General features: G+C 35.6%; 2 protein-coding genes and 2 non-coding genes across 4 annotated transcripts; 1 reads left to right on the top strand and 3 right to left on the bottom strand.

Moving 5' to 3' along the window:
- Window positions 1-689: 689 nt before the first annotated feature.
- Window positions 690-4,651, top strand: LOC143594154 (uncharacterized). The gene is made up of 19 exons (XM_077073537.1): window positions 690-1,146; window positions 1,221-1,475; window positions 1,569-1,693; window positions 1,782-1,826; window positions 1,922-2,003; window positions 2,098-2,166; window positions 2,254-2,424; window positions 2,500-2,565; window positions 2,635-2,703; window positions 2,787-2,905; window positions 3,006-3,239; window positions 3,311-3,402; window positions 3,523-3,599; window positions 3,695-3,772; window positions 3,846-3,900; window positions 3,984-4,021; window positions 4,122-4,180; window positions 4,273-4,324; window positions 4,438-4,651. Exons 1-19 carry the CDS (start codon window positions 976-978, stop codon window positions 4,483-4,485), a joined length of 1,905 nt encoding a protein of 634 aa, XP_076929652.1. The 5' UTR covers window positions 690-975; the 3' UTR covers window positions 4,486-4,651.
- Window positions 4,652-5,883: 1,232 nt separating this feature from the next.
- Window positions 5,884-6,822, bottom strand: LOC143594155 (uncharacterized). The gene is made up of 5 exons (XM_077073538.1): window positions 6,771-6,822; window positions 6,598-6,664; window positions 6,488-6,531; window positions 6,336-6,393; window positions 5,884-6,247 (listed from the first exon to the last, which is right to left on the bottom strand). Exons 1-5 carry the CDS (start codon window positions 6,791-6,793, stop codon window positions 6,197-6,199), a joined length of 243 nt encoding a protein of 80 aa, XP_076929653.1. The 5' UTR covers window positions 6,794-6,822; the 3' UTR covers window positions 5,884-6,196.
- Window positions 6,823-19,404: 12,582 nt separating this feature from the next.
- On the bottom strand, window positions 19,405-19,530 carry LOC143594157 (small nucleolar RNA snoR77). Its single transcript, XR_013146273.1, has one exon. It is a non-coding gene; the product is annotated as a small nucleolar RNA snoR77 (small nucleolar RNA).
- A 103-nt stretch (window positions 19,531-19,633) lies between these two features.
- Window positions 19,634-19,724, bottom strand: LOC143594156 (small nucleolar RNA snoR1). The gene has a single exon (XR_013146272.1). It is a non-coding gene; the product is annotated as a small nucleolar RNA snoR1 (small nucleolar RNA).
- Between the last annotated feature and the right edge of the window lie 994 nt (window positions 19,725-20,718).

The following is a 20,718-nucleotide window of genomic DNA, read 5'->3' as shown; positions in this document are numbered from 1 at the left end:
ACTTTGATTTTGCGGAAAGTGTTGAATCGATCGATGAATTGAAACATGTTTGTAGTTGATTTTAATCGCAAAAGTAATGTGAGTTTTGGGTTGTTTTGATTTTTAATTTTTAAGTTTTAATCTATTGATTGAAAATTAAAGATTTTGACAATGTTATACATTTTTGTTTTGTAAATGCCCTAATTTGATTATGATTTCGAGCTAGATTTATGGGTTCAAATTGGTACTAATAATCAGAGTCTGGCGGTTGGGTAGGGGTTAGCGATTAATTGGTATTTTAATCGGATTGGAATTTATATGTAATTTTTTTAATGTACATATGTATAAGTTTTGAATTTTGACTGAATTTGACCAAATAGCTATTAATTGGTGACTAGTCGGTGAGGCACCGACTATCGATTAATTGGGGAATAATCGGATTGAAATTTATATGTAATTTTTTAAATGTACATATATATAAAGTTTTGAATTTTTACTGAATTTGACCAGATAGTGATTAACTGGCGACTGGTCGGTGGGGTACCGGCTAGCGATTAATTGGGGAATAATCGGATTGAAGTTTATGTTTAATTTTTTAAACATATATATAAAGTTTTGAATTTTGACTGAATTTGACCAAATAGCGATTATTTGGGGATTAATCCGATTGGAATTTATGTGTAATTTTTAAAATATACATATGTATAAAGTTTTGAATTTTGACCGACTTTGACCAAATAGAGAGTAATCGGCGACTGGTCGGTGGGGTACCGACTAGCGATTACTTGGGGATTAGTCGGCGCCTAGGTGGGATTTTTACAATCATGCTAATAATACAATTGGCTTAATTTTGTTCCTACTGTTGCGGGGTGATAAAATCATATATTATATTTGAAAGACGTTACCGTTGTGGAAGGACTCTTTAATGTTGATTTAATGCGAGATTCTGCATATTTAGCTTTATTTTAGGGTGAATCTTTTTGTTTAATCGTTGTAATGACTATGGGAACTGCGAAAAAGAAGTATCCGGTTAATGCAAAGGATTACAAGCTATATGAGGAGATTGGTGAAGGAGTAAGTGCATCCGTGTATAGAGCACTTTGTGTCCCGTTAAACGAGATAGTTGCGATCAAGGTTCTTGATTTGGAAAAATGTAACAATGATCTGGTATGTTGGTTTCTGTTTTTAGTATTGGTTGATATTTTACTATGATTTCTAACACTTTGTTTAATTTGAATTAGGATGGTATTCGTCGGGAAGTACATACAATGAGCTTGATAAATCATCCGAATTTGTTACAGTCGTATTGCTCCTTTACAACGGGTCACAACCTTTGGGTTGTTATGCCGTATATGTCGTGTGGATCATGCCTTCACATAATGAAATCATCTTTTCCAGATGGTTTTGAAGAGCCCGTTATTGCTACCTTTTTGCGTGAGGTTCTTAAAGCCTTGGTTTATCTTCACGCGCATGGTCATATTCATAGAGATGTTAAGGTAATTCACCAAATTTTTAATAAAAGCGTGTGCGCTCTATGTTTTTAACTTTTAATAACATGGTCAATAATGATGTAGTGATGTTTTGTGCAGGCGGGAAACATATTAGTTGATTTTAACGGTTCCATAAAGTTAGCAGATTTTGGGGTATCAGCATGCATGTTTGATGCAGGCGACCGACAACGTTCAAGAAACACTTTTGTGGGAACTCCTTGTTGGTATGTTTTTATGGTTATGTTTGTAATAAATGGAGTTTCATTATTTGTTTTTAATATATTTATTACGCCTTTGAATATTTTATATTAGGACGGCACCTGAAGTTATGCAGCAACTGCACGGATACGATTTCAAGTAAATCACGATTCACTTGTTTATTTACTATTATTAGACGTACATATTTTTTTTTTATTTAACTCGTTTAATAACTTTATCTTCCATGTAAACAGAGCAGACATCTGGTCATTTGGAATCACAACGCTCAAACTTGCTCATGGTCATGCACCTTTTTCAAAGTATCCGCCAATGAAAGTAATGAAATATTTATATTCATTTAGTAAGTTACCAAAAGAAAGTTTTTTTTTAATTAAAATATATGTTAAACCTCTTACATCTTACCCTGCAGGTGTTACTCATGACTCTACAAAATGCGCCACCGGGTCTTGATTATGAACGGGACAAAAAGTTTTCAAAGGTGTGTGTCGTGACTCATGTCCCAAGAAATAAAATATAAAACTTACCAGAATTTTATGCTGACTTTTGTTTTTTTTTTCTTATTTAGTCTTTTAAAGATATGGTTTCTGCTTGCTTAGTGAAAGACCCGAAAAAGCGTCCCTCTTCGGAGAAGCTTTTAAAGCACTCATTTTTTAAACAAGCAAAAAACGCTGATTATCTAGAACGTTCCATTCTTGACGGTCTTTCTCCGTTAGGTGATCGTTTTAGGATACTAAAGGTGAACTCCTGTTATTATTAATCGTGTTCGTGATTATTTACTCTACTTATTAACTTTTTTTTAACATTTTTTTAGGCCAAAGAAGCCGATCTTCTTGTACAGAATAAAGAATTATATGAAGATATGGAACAATTGTCACAGGTAATAAATGTTGTAATCATTTACTCTTTTTCACAAACTGATTATATTTTTCATATTTGTAACATGCAGCAAGAGTATATACGGGGAATTAGTGCCTGGAAATTTAACTTGGATGACATAAAGAATCAAGCTGCACTTGTATGTATTCAAATTCGTAACACATTAGTTTTTGTCATAAAACACTTGGTCTTCCACTTTTTTACACTAATTCATTTTGACAGATAAACGATAATGATGAAATTTCAAATATAGAAAAACCGAAACTTTCAAACCAACAAAATGGGATCGATAATAATCATTTAGATGCTAAAGCTCAAGATACAGCTGATGAAATTGTTCAGTAAGATTATATGTTTTATTATTTTGTTTTTTTTGTATCTTGATTCACAATTTGTGAGTTTTTTCCTGGTCATCTCATGCGAAGTTGTACATTAATACAGGGAATGTTTTGATATCTGTGAAGCTGATGTGGCAACTGCTAGTCCAATCGAACAACCACCTGCACAGCTATCACTAAAAGCTAGCGACCAACTAACCGATAAAGATGAAATTAAGCAACTTGGACAAATAAAATTACAAAAAACGACCATCTCCGGACCAAGAAAATTTATGAGCGGCTCACTGCTACCGGATAATGTTATTTATCCTAAAAAGTTTGTCAGCAATGGTGAAAGGTAATTCACTTTTAAAATAAATAATTTTGATACGAATTTGGCATGTAATTAATTTTCAATTTAATATGAAGGGACCCTCACCTACTAAAATTTCAAGTTGACTGTAGTAGCAGTGGCCCATTACAACATATTCAGAGGATTAATATGTCCAACTCTTTATCTGGTAAGTCTTCATTAACGTGTCTTAATATTATTATTATTATTATTATTATTATTATTATTATTATTATTATTATTATTATTATTTCTTTTTCACTTTTTAAAATTTTATGGCCTGCTGCAGTGGAAAATTTATCAGAAGGAGTCGTGGTTCAGCAGAAAGGGCGTTTTAGAGTCACTGAAGCAGATATGAGCCCTAGGGTACACACTTTGTATATATGCATATCACATATACATGTACATATATACATATAAATAACAAATTTGTAACCATTGTGTTTTTTTTTTCCAATCAGGCTCCGATTATTACTCCAACTTCAGCTGTGCCATCTGCCTTACTACTTCCATCTTTGCACCATAACACCATACAAAGGGTATGCAAACAAATTCTTGAATTTATCTCATCAATGGACTACAAATCTGATATCTTATATGTTTTTTTTTCAGGAAGAAATACTTCAATTAATCAAGTTTGCGGAACAAAATCATGGTTCTTCTTCAGGTTTTTTTTATATCCGAAATAAAAGTGTATTTTCACTTTTCACATCAATTTCTGTTTTAACTTATGTGCATTTCTCAATGCAGGAAATGCAGTGGAGACAGGCAACAGTGACTTCTCACAAGTAATGAGTCTTAACCTGTTACTAAACAAGTTCTTTTTTATTTTGTAATTCATGCTTTAATCCCTAAAATGTTAGTTAATAACTTGTTAATCACGTGTAGATCCCTCCTACTCCAAGGGAGAAAGAATTGCAGCCTCAGGTGATACAGTTACAACAAAGGTACTAAAATCCGTACCACGATTTGATCAAGTTGAATGGTTTATGATGCATTTGCACGTTTGTCATTTAAATAACCGCCTAAAAATGTGCAGCGTTGGCAGTCTAGTTGAGGAATTGCAAAAACAGAAAATGAAAAATGTTCAGGTTTGTTTACATCTTATTTGTTATATCATGTTGACCTGTTTTCACTTCCTGTCATATTTTTTCAGTAAATTTCGACAAAGTAATCTTATAAATTGTTCGATTTTTGGTTGCAGTTGGAAAAGGAGGTGAGTGAGGTGAAGAAAAACAGCATCAAAGGATGATCATGATGACAAGGACAATGACGAACAGTTGGTAGGAATTTGGCAACGCAGACTCAAAGTCGTCATCTTTCTATCGCTTTTTTTAGTGCGTCGAGTCTCGTGGTATTTAACTTTTTTTTTAATGTGAATATGAAGGGGAATGCAAGAAGTTAGGAGTAGCAATTCCTACTTTCCTAGTATAATTTATTTAGCTTTTGAAAGTTTACAGTCAAAGATGGTTGCTTGTCTAGTACTCTGCAGTTTGACTTAAATACAAGATTTGTTTGATAAGCTTTTTTTTTTATTTTTTTTTATTTTGTGGTTGAAGTTATAATGTTGCATTTGTTCGACCGCGGTTTTAGTTTAAGCATTCATGCAGGTTGAGGTGCACAGAATGCATGGTTCTGTACCCGATCGGGAACCGGTTCCTATCCACACCTGACCTGCGGGTACGGCCTAGTTTTGGGTTTCTCCCCGGACCCGCCGGAACCGGTTCCACCTTTACCTAGTCAAAACCTGACCCGGTTCCGGCGGGTCCGGGGAGAAACCCAAAACTAGGCCGTACCCGCAGGTCAGGTGTGGATAGGAACCGGTTCCCGGTCGGGTACAGAACCATGCATTCTGTGCGGTTCCGGCGGGTCCGGGGAATGGTATTTGATTTTTTTCTTTTCAAATTTTTATGAGAAAAAATTAAATCAGATTTATATAAATAAAACCTTTACTTCTATTAGTTTCCTGTTTTAACCCTTTAAAGTCAATGTTCAAAATAAGTTTGAGCTTTTTCTGGTCTCACTAGTTGAGGGTATTGGTTGGATTTGTGAATATTCCCTAACTGTTTAATGTTCATCATGGTCTAGAGGTGCACAAATCAGGTTTTTCAAATACCCGATTCCGGGTATGAAATCGGGTTCGGATATGATGGGGTATTGGAAAATCAGGTATTGGTAATACCCTGGTCGGGTTCGGGTCCAGGTATTGTCTCTAAAAATCAGACCCTATGCATCGGGTTCGGGTCCGGTATAGAATCGGGAATTCTAAACCGGTTATTTGAATACCCTATTTTCGGGTTCTTTCGGGCTTTTTTTTTCGGGTATAGATTGGATTTTTTACAAGGTTGCAATTTTTAGGGTAATTTTTCGGGTATTTTTAAGGTATTCTTCGGGTATAGATCGGGTATTTGAAATACCCGGTTTCGGGTATTGGAAAAACCCAGTTCCAGGTATGCAATTGGTTCGGGTTTTCGGTATTACCGGGTATAAATCGGGTCCGGTCCAGCTCGTGTTCGGGTTTTAGTACCGAAATGCATACCTTATCTGTACCTTACGGGTAGGGTCGGGTACTAAAAACCCCGGTATAAAAAAAACCGGTTCCAACTTTCAGGTTCGGTTCCGGGTTCGAGTTTTTTGTGCCCTTTATCATGGTCTACAAAAGTTTATAAAACGAGTGAAATTAATCAATTTTTGAGTGTTAAAAGTATAATGGAAAGACAAACAAATTGTCTATTGTTTACAACTAATTACTTTAGCTACTAGAACTCTTTAGTAATGCAGACAAAACAAATTCTGAATCCTAATGATTTGCTCCAAACATTGCCATATTCAATTACACAAATTTCTTTCAAGAAACAAATTCCAAAGAATCAAAGATCAAGAAAACTCAGATTAATCATTGTGCATTGATAGAGATCAATCTTGAGCATCCTCAAATCGTTTCTTAGTGTAGCAAATACGGTTCACCACAATCGGTTCTCAATCACAGCAGAAACAATTCCTTTAAGAACCTCCTGAAGAATGAATCAACAGACTGAAATTACAAATCTTAAAATTCTCTACTAAAAGCAATTTAGGTTGTAATAAGAGTTAGAAAGCTACCGTTGAATGATCCTTGAGACCAAGTGAAAGTGTCAATGGTTTTGAAGAGCCAGAATTGCTGAAACAGATCAGAAGATATAGCTCCATGGGTTAATTAACATATTTAAGATTTTTCTAATTAAACAATGTAAAAAACAATAATGTATTCATACCTTATATGTTCAATAAGCTGGCGAGCGCATGCCAGTAGCATCGGCTGCAGGTTAAAACATTTCAGTGACCAAGCCAGTATGATAAAGAAAAGTTTTATAAGCCGCCTTACCTCGTCTCGTTTACCAAATATCACAGACACATTAAAAGTAGGAGTATTCAACATCCCTTCTTCCTTCCTGTAGTCCACAATCAACACACAAAATTAATTAATAGCTCACGACACAAGCAAACAACAAACCAGTGAAAGAATCAGATATAAAACCGACTTTATTCCTATATTACCTTGCATGCATCATGGTCCCCATAGTCCCAATCTGAGTAGCAACAACCTGGCAGTGATGAATAGATTTACAAATGCACCCGTGAAAGCATATTTCAAACGGAAACAAAATCAATATAAAGCAATCACTCCCAAGAATTGATCCTCATAGCTACAAATGACTACATCAATTTTACTTTCCTGCCAAGATAAATAAGATTTGTTACTGTAAGAATATGAAATGCTTGATTGATTTCATTCAATAAATGATTACAACATATAGAGATAAACTGGGCACGTGGGCTCAATACTAAAACCTAAATACTATATAGGTTACGTCTAGGGGTGTGCATGAAAACAAAAAAACCTAACCGAAATAGAAAATACCAGAATAACCAAACCGAATTAGAAACCGACGGCCCGGTTTTGGACTTTAGTAAAAACCGAAATTTTGGTTTTGTCTTTTGAGAAGAACTGAAAAAACCAAACTGAACCTAAATAACCAAGAAAACCGAGAAAACCTTTATAACCGAACCTACTGATAAGTAAATGTTATTGAATTTATGACTTTATTTTTAATCTTGAATGTAACAATCTTTTAATTTATTATTAGCTCATCATATTATATATTCTAGCCCAAATGTTCAATATTCGAGTAACCATTAATTTTTTAAAATAAACTATTGCGCCCAATATTAATGTCTTGGGTCAATTTTATTTGGCGTGATTAGAAAAACCGAAAAACTGAATCGAACCTGAAAACCGTAAACCGAAAAACCGAATGGATTTGGAAAACAAAAAAAACCACAAACTTGGTTTTCGGTTCGGTTTTAGCCCTAAACCGCACCACCACACACACCCCTAATAGGTTCCAATACTCTCCCGCAGTCAGAGCGATAGAGAATTTACGAGCTAATGTCTTAAAATAAAGATGCAAATGCTTTTGATTTAAATAAAAAGAAAGAAAACAGAAGAGGCATTAACACAAACAGTTGGTGGGCATAGGCAAAAATGGCCAATTTCATGAACTGTACATATTAATAAACGATCTGCTGCTACTACCAAGTAAAAGATAGAAACCCAAAATTTTTTTAAAAAAAAGATCAATCTTGAATATCTCTATGTAAAAAGTTAACATTTTGATTATTAGCAGGCATACAATTGGTAAATTAAAAGAGATATATTGGACCTTTATGTTGACTGAAAACTTGTTGTGGCAAACTGGGGAAGAATAGGTTGAAGCTGAAGCATCATCCATGGAAGCAAGCAAGCAAGCAGTCGACTTGAAGCTTCAACAACAAGTTAAACGGGAAGGAGTTGAAGAGTAAATTTTGCTTTCGATCAAAATTGATCCTTCTTTAATCTCGTCTCGGGGTGCAGCCGAGCCGAGCCGAGTTTGCGAGCTACTTGAGCTTGAATTAATAAAAATACTTCTATTGATAAAAAGTTTGAAATGTTGCGTGCGTTTTTTAGAGTCTCAAATAAAGTTCGTTTAGTTGTTAAGCTAAGTTGAGCTCGGGTTTAGCTCGTTTACACCCCTAATCTCGTCCAAATACGAAGGAATCACTTTCACCCCTACTCTCTCTCTCTCTCTCTAAAATACTTTCACAATAGCAAACATCGAAGAAATCCAAGTAGAGATAGTGCAAACGTGAAGGTTTCATATAAAGGACAGTTGCGATCATTTAAGTAACGCGGAAACTTTTTTTAAACCAAAGTAGGACAACGGGCTAGCTCCCAATACGTCGACCAGGGAGGGCTGAGTGGTCGACATCCCCCAGCCGACACTCCGTTAGGGCCTATTTTTTTTTTTAAAAAAAAGGTTATATGTATTTTTATGAAAAACTATATGTATATTCAATGAAAAACATTTTGTTTGATGGTTAGACCATTAGAATGTATATCTACAAGATATTTAAATCAAGTGTAAATGGTTAAAAGCACGTGAAATAATACATTTTTATATCAAGTGTAAATGTAAAATGATGTTAAGTGATTGATGATTAGAATGTATATCTATAGGATTTTTCAACATGGTTAATTATTTTGACCAGTTTGATGAAGTTAATATTGATGGTATTGTTAATAACAATGATTTGACCCGTTTATGTTATTAGGTATTACAAGATAGAATTCTTGTGATTAGCAATGGTTCTTGTATATCTAAATCGAGTGTAAATGGTTATAAAGTATGTGAAATAATACGTGTTATGTGATTATAACGATTAGCAGCATGTACGGAGATCACGTGATTTAACGAGCAAGGCTGGAGATCAAAAATTGAGTTTTGATGAAGGAGACATACCCTTCGGGGCAAAGGCAACGCCAAGAAGGGAGTAGGCTACTTCCTTTCTATTTCTCCGGCATTTTTTTTGTCATGTTTTGATTTTATTTTGATCCATATCATTTTACTATGCTTCTTATATGCTATAAAACTAACTTGTGTGGTTGTTTTGTCCTAGTTAATATCCATGGACAAGAATGTGGATGATGATAAAGTCCTCGGGACAATAAGCAGACGCACTTAACTTGATAAGTGTTGTTTAAATTATGGTATCGTTTTCAAACTTAAGGTGCTCCACCATCGAACGTTTATCCCAATCAGTATTCGTAAACATTTCTAAAACCAAAGAGATGTGGGAAGAGATTAAAAAATGACTTCAAGGGGCAACCAGGAAAGGTTACCAGTGTAGATGGAAGGACCCGAGTTCAATCAACGATTTTGCAGGAAAAGTTACCGGTGTAGAAGCAAAATCGGCCTCGCTCTGGCATATTCTTGAAGAACTTAAACTCGTTAATAAATCCCCTAACATATTACAAAGACATATAGTTGAACTAACATGGTTACTTTTTATCTTGTAGTTCGCTAAAGAAGCCCGAAGAAAGGAGATTGAATCGAGAATCAAAGTAGGCTAATGTACAACAATTGATGCGGTAAGGCCCAGGGCTTGAACTTACACATGATTTAAATAAGGGTTAAGTCTCAGGGCTTAAATTTGCACACAAATAGTTATATTTATCTGTAACTTATATAATTAGTTACTTATGATCTTACGGGTGTTATCATTCATGAGAGTCTCAAAAGAAGTTAAAGTTGTCTGAAACTTAGCTAAGATAAATTAATAAAGTAAGTTTATATTAAACTTGAAATGAAAATGAAAAGAATGTGTTGAATAGATACGTGGACAAAGAGTGATATATTAGTGAAAGTAACATTAATTCTATAGCAATAAAGTAAAATTGGTAGAGCATGTTTTTGAAACTTTAATCATGAGCAATGGACATAATAAAGACGGTGCAATTGTTGCCAATGGTTGCCAATGCGCGAGAAAAGAAACTTGTTATCAATGGCAGTTCTTGATGATGGGCAATCACCGAATAGAAGTTAAGTCGATGTAGTAGAGAGTCAACTCAGATAATTTTTAAAGTAAGTACGGTTTTCATCTATGTGGTTTGTCCAAATCTGTAGTTTTATTACAATAGATTCAAATCTGCGATTTTAGTCCTTTTGGTTTCATTTCATTTGCAATTAAATACGACCCCACTAAACTCATTAAGTCTGATCATTAAACCCATCAGCTTGACCCTCACGAGAGGAGCACTTTTGCCTTTTTTTCGTCGATTACACGTTTGTTCCACACGCAAGTGGGCTTACGAATTAGGGTTGCGGTTTATTTGGGGAAAAAATGACAGAATTGTCTCTCACGTGAGAGACACGCTGATGAGTTTTACGATTAAACTTAACGGGAGTAGTGGGGTCGGTTTTAAATTGCAAGTAAAATAAAACTACATGAACAAACATAGTATATATTTAAAACTATTGAACTAAAACGGTATATTTAAACAAAATTCAGGAACAAAAACCACAGTTTACTCTTATTTTCAAAACCATTGTGGTGTATTTAATTTCTTTCCTTTACTCCCAACCATCTTACAAAAACACTGTCTCTTTACCCAAAACACCCTAAACTACAAAAATTAATTGCTAGGTTGTGAATGCTCCAAGCGTAAGGACAATTATTGTAAGTGCAAACTTTTATCATCTAACCCCGAAAAATAAACAGATTAAGTACTTATTCTATATACTTTTTTTAAAAAGTTTAACTAAAAACTATTTCATAAATTTACTCGTTTTTCAAAACACTCACATTCCATTCTCTATTTGTATCCTTTTTTTTATTTTTATTAAATTATTATTTTTATTTGACTTGTTTTTATAGTTAATGGTGATTCAAAGATAGTTAATTTGTTATTTTGTCTTGCTTTTATAGTTAAGACAGAATTACAAATTTTGACCTTTAAAAAAGATCAAATTACAGTCCATGCTCTTTTTTTAGTTTCTTTGCAGGCGGTGTCCTCTAAACATTTTTTTCCTACACGTTATGTCCTTTAAGCTAACCGGGTTAGAAAAACTCAGTTAAATACCCTCACGTGAGACACATGTGAGGGCATATTGGTCTTTTCACGCTAACCTACACCTTTGACCCTACCCACATGAGGGCAACTTAGTCATTTTACCCTTATATTAACAAAATATTTTAATAATTAAAAGAAAATACATATATTATTTTAACCCAACCCACTCCCCTCTCTTCTCCCTTTTGTCCATAGCCACCAGACCCAGCACCATAGCTGCCCTACACACCATTAGTTTCTCCCTCCAGCCACCACTACAACCCTCTTCACTATGTATGGTTTTTAATTTGAACAAAGGAAACCAAGCATCGTTAAAACAAAGTCCATTCATTGTATTCAGGTAAGTCGGAACCCTAATCGAAGTTAATTAACCATCTTCCACCCAAATCGGACTGTATTCCGGTAAGTCGGAACCCTGATCGAAGTTAATTAACCGTCTTCCACCCAAATCGGACCCTAATCGAAGCCATTCATTGGATTCTGGATCTTCAACTCTAATTGTTCAAGATCTTCTGGAGGAGACCGTCTTCCGGAGTCTCGTCTTCAACGCTAGTTGTTCCATATCTTCAATGGTGGCGTCGGTAACGGGGTCACTTCTGACGGATTCATCTTAAAAAGGGATGAAGAAACCATACAGAGAAGGGGAGGGAAGGCATAGATGGTGGTGTTTGTGGAGATGACGGTTGGAGGTTGGATGGTGGCGGTGTGTGGTGGATGGTGGTGGTGGTGGTGGTGGTGGTGGTGGTGGTTTTCCTTGCACATTGCGGTTACACTTAAGTACATACGAAATAAACAAAAATGCACTCACATGCGTCTCACGTGAGGGTATTTAACTGCGTTTTTCTAACCCAGTTAGCGTAAAGGACATAACGTGTAGAAAAAAAATGTTTAAAAGACACCGCCTGCAAAGAAACTAAAAAAAGTACATGAACCGTAATTTGACTTTTTTTAAAGAACAAAATTTGTAATTCTGTCTATAGTTAATTTATTATTATTTTTATTTGTCTCGCTTTTAAAGTTAATGTGGTGATTCAAAGATAGTGAATATATGGATATTATTTATTTGTCTTGTTTTTATAGTTAACTAGTAATTATCCCGCACGTTGCGTGGATTCTGGGTGTTGAGGCGGTAACTCGATAACTCGACGGGAATTCAGTCAGTTTCGGTTACGTTCATTACACTACCAAAACAAAAACAAAAAATATAAAAATGGAGCTTTGGTAAACCTATACATTGTCGATCCCGTACGTTGAGGCAATGAGTCTATGTAAATTTGGTCGGTTTCCGTGCTTTCGGTTACATTCATTACGGTGCCGGAACAAAAACAAACACAAAACACACAAACATTATAATTATTGAGGCAGGCCAATAAGGCTGTGTCAATCGGTAAAATCGGGTGTTGGTAAATCCCGAGCAATGTCGGTCCCGTTCGTTGAGGCGGGCGAGTCAACGTGAATTTGGACAATTTTCATGAAGTTCGTTACGGTAACAAAACTAAAACAAATAAATTTGCTCGGTTACGTTTGTTACAGTACCAGGGATAAAACAAAAAATATTGAGGTAGACCAATGGGGTGACGTTGATTGGTAAAACACAGATGTTGATCAAACTCGAGCCTTGAGGCGCTGAGTCTACACAAGTTCGGTCGGTCGGTTTCATCACATTAGTTACGATACCGAAACTAAAACAAAATAATAAAATTGCCGGCCGTTCCGTTAGTCGAAAACATGTTTTAAATTGGATTGAAACAAATTAAAAAAAATCATGTTTTAAAACTGTTTGGTAAATGACACAAAGAAAAGTGACACGACTAAAAAATAACTAAAAAAAAATATGTTGTCTGCAGTTGAAGGGAATCGAACCTGGGGCTAAGAAAACAAAACACGCTTTAAGTAACCGAAGACAGTGGACAGGACCAACTTACAACTTCACAAATATCTAATGTATATATAGATACATTAGATATGTGGAGTCAAGCTTTAAGTAACTCCTAGAACCTACTATGTGGAGTAGACGTGCACAAAAAAACCGGTTCCGGAACCTAACTGGTGGAACCGAACCGGAACCGGTTCCAGTTCCAACCCGGTTGGTACAATACCCGGTTTGGGTATTTTTGTACCCGAAAATCGTACCCGGTTCTCCTATTTGTATGTCAGTATCAGTTCCAACCCGGTTCCTACCCGGTTCTTAATTGGAACCGGTTCGGTTCATACCTGAAAAAACCGGTCCCGACGGGTTTTTTTTGAAGGGTCAAACAAAAGTCAAACTAGCCGTTGGAACCGGTTCCAACGGTAATATAGCCGTTGGAACCGGTTTTTTAGACACCAATTAGCCGTTGGAACCGGTTCCAACGGTAATATAGCCGTTGGAACCGGTTTTTGATGCCCAAACCTATATATAACTTGTTTCCACCACTTGTTTCACCACCAAACTCAAAAACAAACTAAAATACTACTCCTTTAGCAAACCCGTTCCTTTACCCGACCATCCAACTAAATATTATTATGGCACCTATCAAAAAAACTAACAAGAAGGCTAAGAAAAGTGCTTTTGTTGCCCCCGTTCCTGTTACGGAGGACCCAAGGGTTGTTACGGTAGTCAACCATAACCGCAACCAAGACATATGGAAGAATTGGGATTTGATTGTGGATGACGAAGTTTATCAAAATGCTCGTTGCAAACTATGTGGTTCAATATTAAAGCACGATTCCAACTCTACTTTGAGAAAGCACATCGAGAAGCCATATTGCAAGACGTTGAAATGGATTGGCACGACCGATCAAATTGACTTGGGTAAAGATGGTACACTATTTCGTTACAACACGACTCAAGTTCAAGATAGAATGGCAAAGTTTGTTATTCAACGAGGTTTGCCGTTTAACCACTTTGATGACCCGGAGTTGACGTCGTTGATTCGCGAAACTCTACAACCGAGATACACACATGTAAGTCGTACTACCTTAAGACGTCATTGTATCAGGTTGTGGGAGTGTGCTAAAAAAGAGTTAATCGAGTCTTTTCATTCTTTAGAAGCCATGGTTAGTTTAACTACCGATGTTTGGTCGGCACCACACGGGTTGCCCGAATCAATCATATGTGTCACCGCTCATTGGGTTGATCCGGTGACATGGCAATTGATGAAACGCACCATCGCTTTTGAAAACTTCCCGTTCCCACATACCGCCGAAAAATTGTTTGAATTACTTGATGAAGTTATAATGACTTACAACTTGAGAAACAAAATATTTTCGATTTCGTTTGACAACGCTTCAAACAATACTAAGGCGGCTGAAAAATTTATCATTAAATATTCACCACCTTGTTTCGGGGATTTTTTTCATGTCCGATGTGTAGCACATATCATCAACTTGGTTGTTCAAATAGGTCTTGACAATGAAAACATTTGTGATGATTTAAAATACTTTAGACTTATGTTACAAGATGTCTTCAAAAGTGGTAAAAGAAGACATCTTGAATATAAGAACTATTGCAAGTCGGTTGAAATAAAGTATTTGGGGCCGAATTGGGACGTTCCAACCCGTTGGAACTCAACTTGTCATATGTTAAAGTGTGCTTTTGCCCAACGCCAAACTTTACAAGCTTTTCATAACAATCTTGTTGAAGAACGCGAGGCCGATATGTTTCCGGAAAGTGTTTGGGTCCAAGTCGGTTATTTGTTGGAGTATCTTGACGTGTTCAAAAAGTCAACAACAAAATTATCGGGAATCTATTACCCTACTAGTTGTTGGGTTTTGCAAGAATTGTACTATATGTCTTGTGTTTTTAAAAGCTTTGCGGAGAAGAACAAACTCTTCGAAAATATTGTTGCGGTGATGAAAGAAAAGTTCATAAAAATTTTGAAAACATACCGCCGGTCTTTACTTGTGCCGCCGCATTAAACCCCTATTGGAATGTTAATGGGGTTGAAACAACGATTGAGGAAATATTCGACAACTTAGGTATGCACGAGATTGACCCGAAGTTGTCGACGGAAGCGAAGGACAAGTTCAACAAAAACCTTCAAGACCTTTATGACCATTATTTTCAAATGTATGGTCCAAGCACGAGATCGTCTTTTGTGAAAAAAACAACTAGTAGGCCGTGCAATGACCCACTTATAAACTTGATGAATGGGATTCGTGAATCGGCATCTAAGAGGCAAAGAGGAAACACACCAAGTAGCGAACTTGGTCGATATAGTGGAGCAAACTATGTTGAGGGCGCAACGGTCGACGAAATTCGCAATATTGATTTGTTGGCTTGGTGGAAAGGTAAACAAAAGGAATTTCCCATTCTATCTGCCATGGCTCGTGATTTGCTTGCCGTACAAGCCTCAACGGTTGCTTCCGAATCGGTTTTTTCTCTTAGTGGGAGGGTGTTATCTATGCGAAGAACAAAACTAACTCCCGAGTCTCTAGAGGTTTGCATTTGCCTAAAGGACCATTTGGATGCGTTGGATCGTGTACAACACAAGGCGAACTTTGAAGACGAAATACCAATAGAGCTTCATATTCATGATGAGGAGGCGGAGGACGGGGTTTCTTCCGATAACGAATACGAGGGTGAAGACGAGAATGAAGACGAAGAAGAGTTGTAATTATTTGTTTTGGTAAAATTATTTGTAACTTGTTCAACTAATATTTAGTTTTGATTTGTTTTATTATAATTACTTTTGTTACTTATGACTAATTTTTGTTACTTTTTTAATAACGACGAACATTTTATTTATTTAAAAAATAACTATTACAAACATTATTAAAACATAAACGATACTAAACATAACAACTAAAACATAAAAAACAAAGTCCGTCGTTTTAATCCGGGAATACTTATTTTTGGGTTGTGAAGCCGGACGACTCTCCCACTTCCGATATTTTAGCTTCCAACCTTCTTTTCTCTCGACAGTACTTATTCGTATGTTTTCGTAATGTCGAGTTGGACCTTGCTTTAAGAAACTTCGAGCAATATTTGCAACGTGCAACTCATGTGAGTCGGTCATGAGACACAAATCGTAATGAACCCAAACATCGGGGCATCTTGTTGTTTCAATCACCATAACAACGTCATCATTAGTTGCCATTTGTTGTCGGTTTAAGGTTAATTGTGGTTTGGAGTGTGTTTTATAGTTTTGGAAGTGGTTTAACAAGTACACAAACAAACCTTGCTATTTATAGTAAGAAAATAACCTATTTGTAGTTAAAAAACCGGTTCCAACGGTCAAAAACGGCTATATAGCCGTTGGAACCGGTTCCTAACGGCTATAATATTTAAATTTCAAAAAAAACCGGTGGATATCTGGGCATCGGTTCGGGTCGGGAACCAAACCGGTTCTTGATTGGAACCGGTTCCATTTTACAACCCGGTGTGAAAAAACCGGTTTCGAACCGGTTCAGGTTTTCCCGTTGAACCTGATTTGTGCACCTCTAATGTGGAGTCACCAAAAGTCTTTTTTAGTATATATAGATAATTTATTATTATTTTTATTTATCTCACTTTTAAAGTTATTGGTGATTCAAAGATAGTTAATATAATTCATTCATATAACAGAGAATGAACTAGAAAAGGGTTCTCAAAATTCACTCTAAATTATTAGAGATTGGGCATGAAATGCTCTAACACATACAATAGTTGGTACAATAATAATTACAAATATAACAGCTTGGACATATTGGTTTTCAACTAAAGCAATCATATTCACAAAAATCTACAAAATTATATCCCACTATCGACGACTTCATCCTCTTAACAGGTAACAATTTAACTCCATCAAACAAAAAAGCAACTAGACCTAAATCATCGTCTTTTGTAGTATTAGCCATAACTGCTAACAGAACATACAAAACTGTTAATGAACCAACAAAATAGTTAAAACAATTGTATAGATGGCGCAAGAGGCTAACTTCGCCAGGTTAGATGGTTTAACCAAGAGAGCTCCAATTTAAATTCAAGAACTTGAAATCAAAATCCACAGAAATGAAAATCTAGAATTCATAATACCCTCGTAGAGTTGAGATTATGGTTTAGACTTACATTAAAATGCAGTATAGATAGTTCTTATTTAAATATAATTAATGGTTATAGGACTCTATATATTTTTCTTAACCAACATTAAGAATAAAATTGGTCAGTTCAACAAATTGTTAATTACCACATACTACAGTTAATAGATGAAACAAATCAATTAAAAAATGTTATAATCACTCACAAGTCATAACATGAATGATAGATAAATTTACCAAACACCACTTGAAAATGGATACCGACATGGAACATGATAATAGAATGAGAAAATTCCCAAAATAGACACTTTGATCAAAATTTTATATTTTATTCTACGTCTCTCAAATCGTTATTTTTCGACCAATAAACACCTAACACGTCACTAAAACCGGCTAAGCATTAGCCGCCACTTTAATGACACAGAAATTTTTAAAAAGTAAACAGGACCCACTTTTAACCTATAAACATCCGAAACGTGACAAAAGCGCCAAAACTTAGACAACATCTATGGTTATTTAGCCGACATCATAGACTTCTAGCCGGCTTTAGGATATGTGTCTATTCACTTAGACGCAATGTTTTCATAACCGGATTGGAAATCAAACCAGACACCCTACTGGTTCACTGGTTGGACCGGTCAGACCGGTTGAACCGGATTTACGAACCGGATAGGTTTATTTATGTATGTATATTAAGTATTTACAATCCATTAGATTTTAACATGGGCCATGATATTAGTTTGGCATGTAAATATATAAGCCCATGATTACTTGGTATTAATATTAACTATTAACCCAATAGCCCAAATTGAAAAGGTAACAAAAATGAAAACCCTACGCATTCATTTTTCACACAGAAGTTGTCATCGTTGTCAAAACTTAAAGTCAATACCCAATAACCCATCTTGAAAAGGTAACAAAATGAAAACCCGGACACCCTATGCTTCACCGTCTGATCTTTATCCGGTTGTTCAATATCCAAATCGGCAATGCACAAGTTCAGTTCCGATGCTTTTAATCTTTTTCAATCCAGATCCGATGCTTCCTGTCTTTTTTAATCAAGATCCGACAAAACAAGCTCATTCTTGTTCATATCCGGTCCAATTTCCGATCCCGATTCTCCGTTTTAACCGCATGACCGCATATGACCAGCCGGTTTTTACTTAAGCGAGCCATCTATGCAGACTCGGACCGTCAACCTCGCCAAACTCCGGTCGGATCCGGTCGTGAAAACATTGCTTAGACGGGTCAAAATATTCTTTTTTAACCGACTTCAACTCGGCTTGTGGACAAAAACTTCATCTAGCCGTTTCTCATTTAGTGGTCAAAATTTAATATTTTAACAACCATACTAATCCTATCAAATGTTTAGCAGAGTTTTATCCATTAGCCAGTGTAAATTTAGCGCCTAAAATTAAAAACCTTCACCTACTCAATTAAACTTTTACCTACTTAGTTAAATAAGGCCTAAAATTAACTGAGTTTGTAAAAGTTTTAAATTTTGGGGCTAAATTGACATCGTCTAAGAAGAAGGCTAAAAAATAAAAGGATAAAAGACAGCTAAATATTTAATGGAGTTTAGTAAGATTGGTAAAAAATTCAATTTTGACGGCTAAAATTAGATGGATAAATGAAAAAAATAAGACAGCTAAATGAAGCCTACAAGCCGAGTTAAAACCAGCTAAGAAAGAATATTTTAAGCCAACTAAATAAATTGACATATTTCGAAGACAGCTAAAATTCAAAAACTTAGCATTCAAAATGAATGCTAACTTTAAACGTCTTTGACAAGCATCAAAAATTTTATCCCACTTAATTTTCAAAACATTATGTGCCCATAAAGTGGCGGCTAAATATTCAGTTTCAGTGTCAACTTTTTATTGGTCAAAAAATTAATAATTACATACATGTAAGCTAAAATAGGCATGTATATTTTTATAAAATTTTGGTCACATTTCTCTATTTTGAAATAATAATTTTCTATAAAACAACACCAACAAATAAATTTGAAAACTACCTGCAACTTTAAGTAACATGTTCAAGATGAATCTCCATATTCATGAAATAATTGAAGATGTTAAATTTATAAATTCAAAAATTAAAATTGTTAAGCTAAGATCATACAAAAGTTTGTATAAAACTTAGTTTAAAATTGTACATCAAACCCCAAACTTTTCTCCTACAATGGACATTAAACCGAAATCCACATTATCCAAAATCTAAAAACAAATTTAAAACAAAAATGTAATTTTGCTTACTAGACCAGCTTCATCGACTATTAATCTCAACAAATCTGAAGAGCAAAAAAATTGATTTACGAACAGAACAACACCTACCATTTGAGAGATTTACAAAAGGTGGTTGCCTGAATTTCTGTTCAACAATAAACTAACAAACATTTACAAAAACAGGTTTAAACTATACTTTAAAACCTTATGTAACATTAAATAAAAATAAAATGTTTCATGAAGGCTCAGAGTGTTGCTATATGTGCTCAAGGAACAGCTTTCACCGTTCTCATACAAGAGGTGTCAGAATATAAGCAATCAATCATCTTCGCCAATAAAAACAAATTTAAAAAAACAAAAATAACAAAAGTATTTCAAAACATGTTCATCAACGAGTAACAAAAGACTGCCAGACGCGGCTAGGGTTCCAGATTCAGTTGTGATGTTTAAGGTTGTAGAAGTGGGTATTTGTAGATTTCAAATGGGCTTTGTCAAAGGCCCAGTAAAACTAGGGTTCCAAATGAGCCGGCGTATTGTATTATTTTTGCTGTTTACAAATATTGTTAAGTTTGGCTCGAGCTTGGACCATTTTGATTTACGAGGGGCTTGAGCTCGAGCTTGGACCATTTTGAACTCTTGTTCTAAAACTAGTGTTTGGCTCGTGAGTTGTTTTAACAAACTGGGTATGGCGTGTTTATTATTCGTTTTATATACATCTTTTGTTATTCTGTATATTTAAAAACAAAAAACCTTAAACAAAGCCTAAGATCGACTCGATCTCGTTTGTAGGCCTTAAACGAGGCAAAGCTCGTGAAGAAACACTAAGTGAACCCCAGACAGATTATAGATAATCTGGGGGTTAAGTAATGTTTCCCACGGGGATGAGGTCTAGCAGAGAATTGTTCTTTAGGAGACCTGCAAAACAGACACCGTAAGCTCGTCACAGAGAAGGGGGGGTTCCTCCTTGTGACCACCCTCCGGCGTGAGAATCAGACTAGATTGCTCTGAATATAAGTGTATATTAAGAGATTGCTAGATAAGATTGAGATATCAGATGCCCTTACCATTCCAAGATGTTAGAGTATTTATAGCCGAAGGTAGGTTTCCTAGAAGGTACAGCCGGCTGAATAGTATTCCTGTTCTACCAACAGTGGACTATGCACAGGCCATACTGGTTGGTGGATAGGTTACGGCCAACAGTAACAAAGTCGGCTGCACTATTCCACCAACTGTAGATTATGCACGTCCCACCAACTGTGGACTATACGCAGGCCATGCTGGTTGGTGAATAGGTTACGGCCAACAGTAACACTATTCCACCAACTGT

Source organism: Bidens hawaiensis, unplaced genomic scaffold, assembly GCF_021521415.1.
Source record: "Bidens hawaiensis isolate Kalapana, Puna unplaced genomic scaffold, B.hawaiensis_p1.1 tig00043157_1, whole genome shotgun sequence".
NCBI lineage: Eukaryota > Viridiplantae > Streptophyta > Magnoliopsida > Asterales > Asteraceae > Bidens > Bidens hawaiensis.
This window is presented reverse-complemented; position numbering and strand designations above follow the sequence as displayed.

Bases quoted from the DNA above. Each gene is read 5' to 3' on its own strand.
- LOC143594155 (XM_077073538.1), bottom strand. From the start codon at position 6,793: ATGGGGACCATGATGCATGCAAG. The intron at 6,665-6,770 runs GTAATATAGGAA...TGTGGACTACAG, and splicing joins GGGACCATGATGCATGCAAG to GAAGGAAGAAGGGATGTTGA. The intron at 6,394-6,487 runs GTATGAATACAT...GATCTGTTTCAG, and splicing joins CAGCTTATTGAACATATAAG to CAATTCTGGCTCTTCAAAAC.
- LOC143594154 (XM_077073537.1), top strand. From the start codon at position 976: ATGACTATGGGAACTGCGAAAAAGAAGTATCCGGTTAATGCAAAGGAT. The intron at 3,600-3,694 runs GTACACACTTTG...TTTTCCAATCAG, and splicing joins AAGCAGATATGAGCCCTAGG to GCTCCGATTATTACTCCAAC. The intron at 4,022-4,121 runs GTAATGAGTCTT...AATCACGTGTAG, and splicing joins GCAACAGTGACTTCTCACAA to ATCCCTCCTACTCCAAGGGA.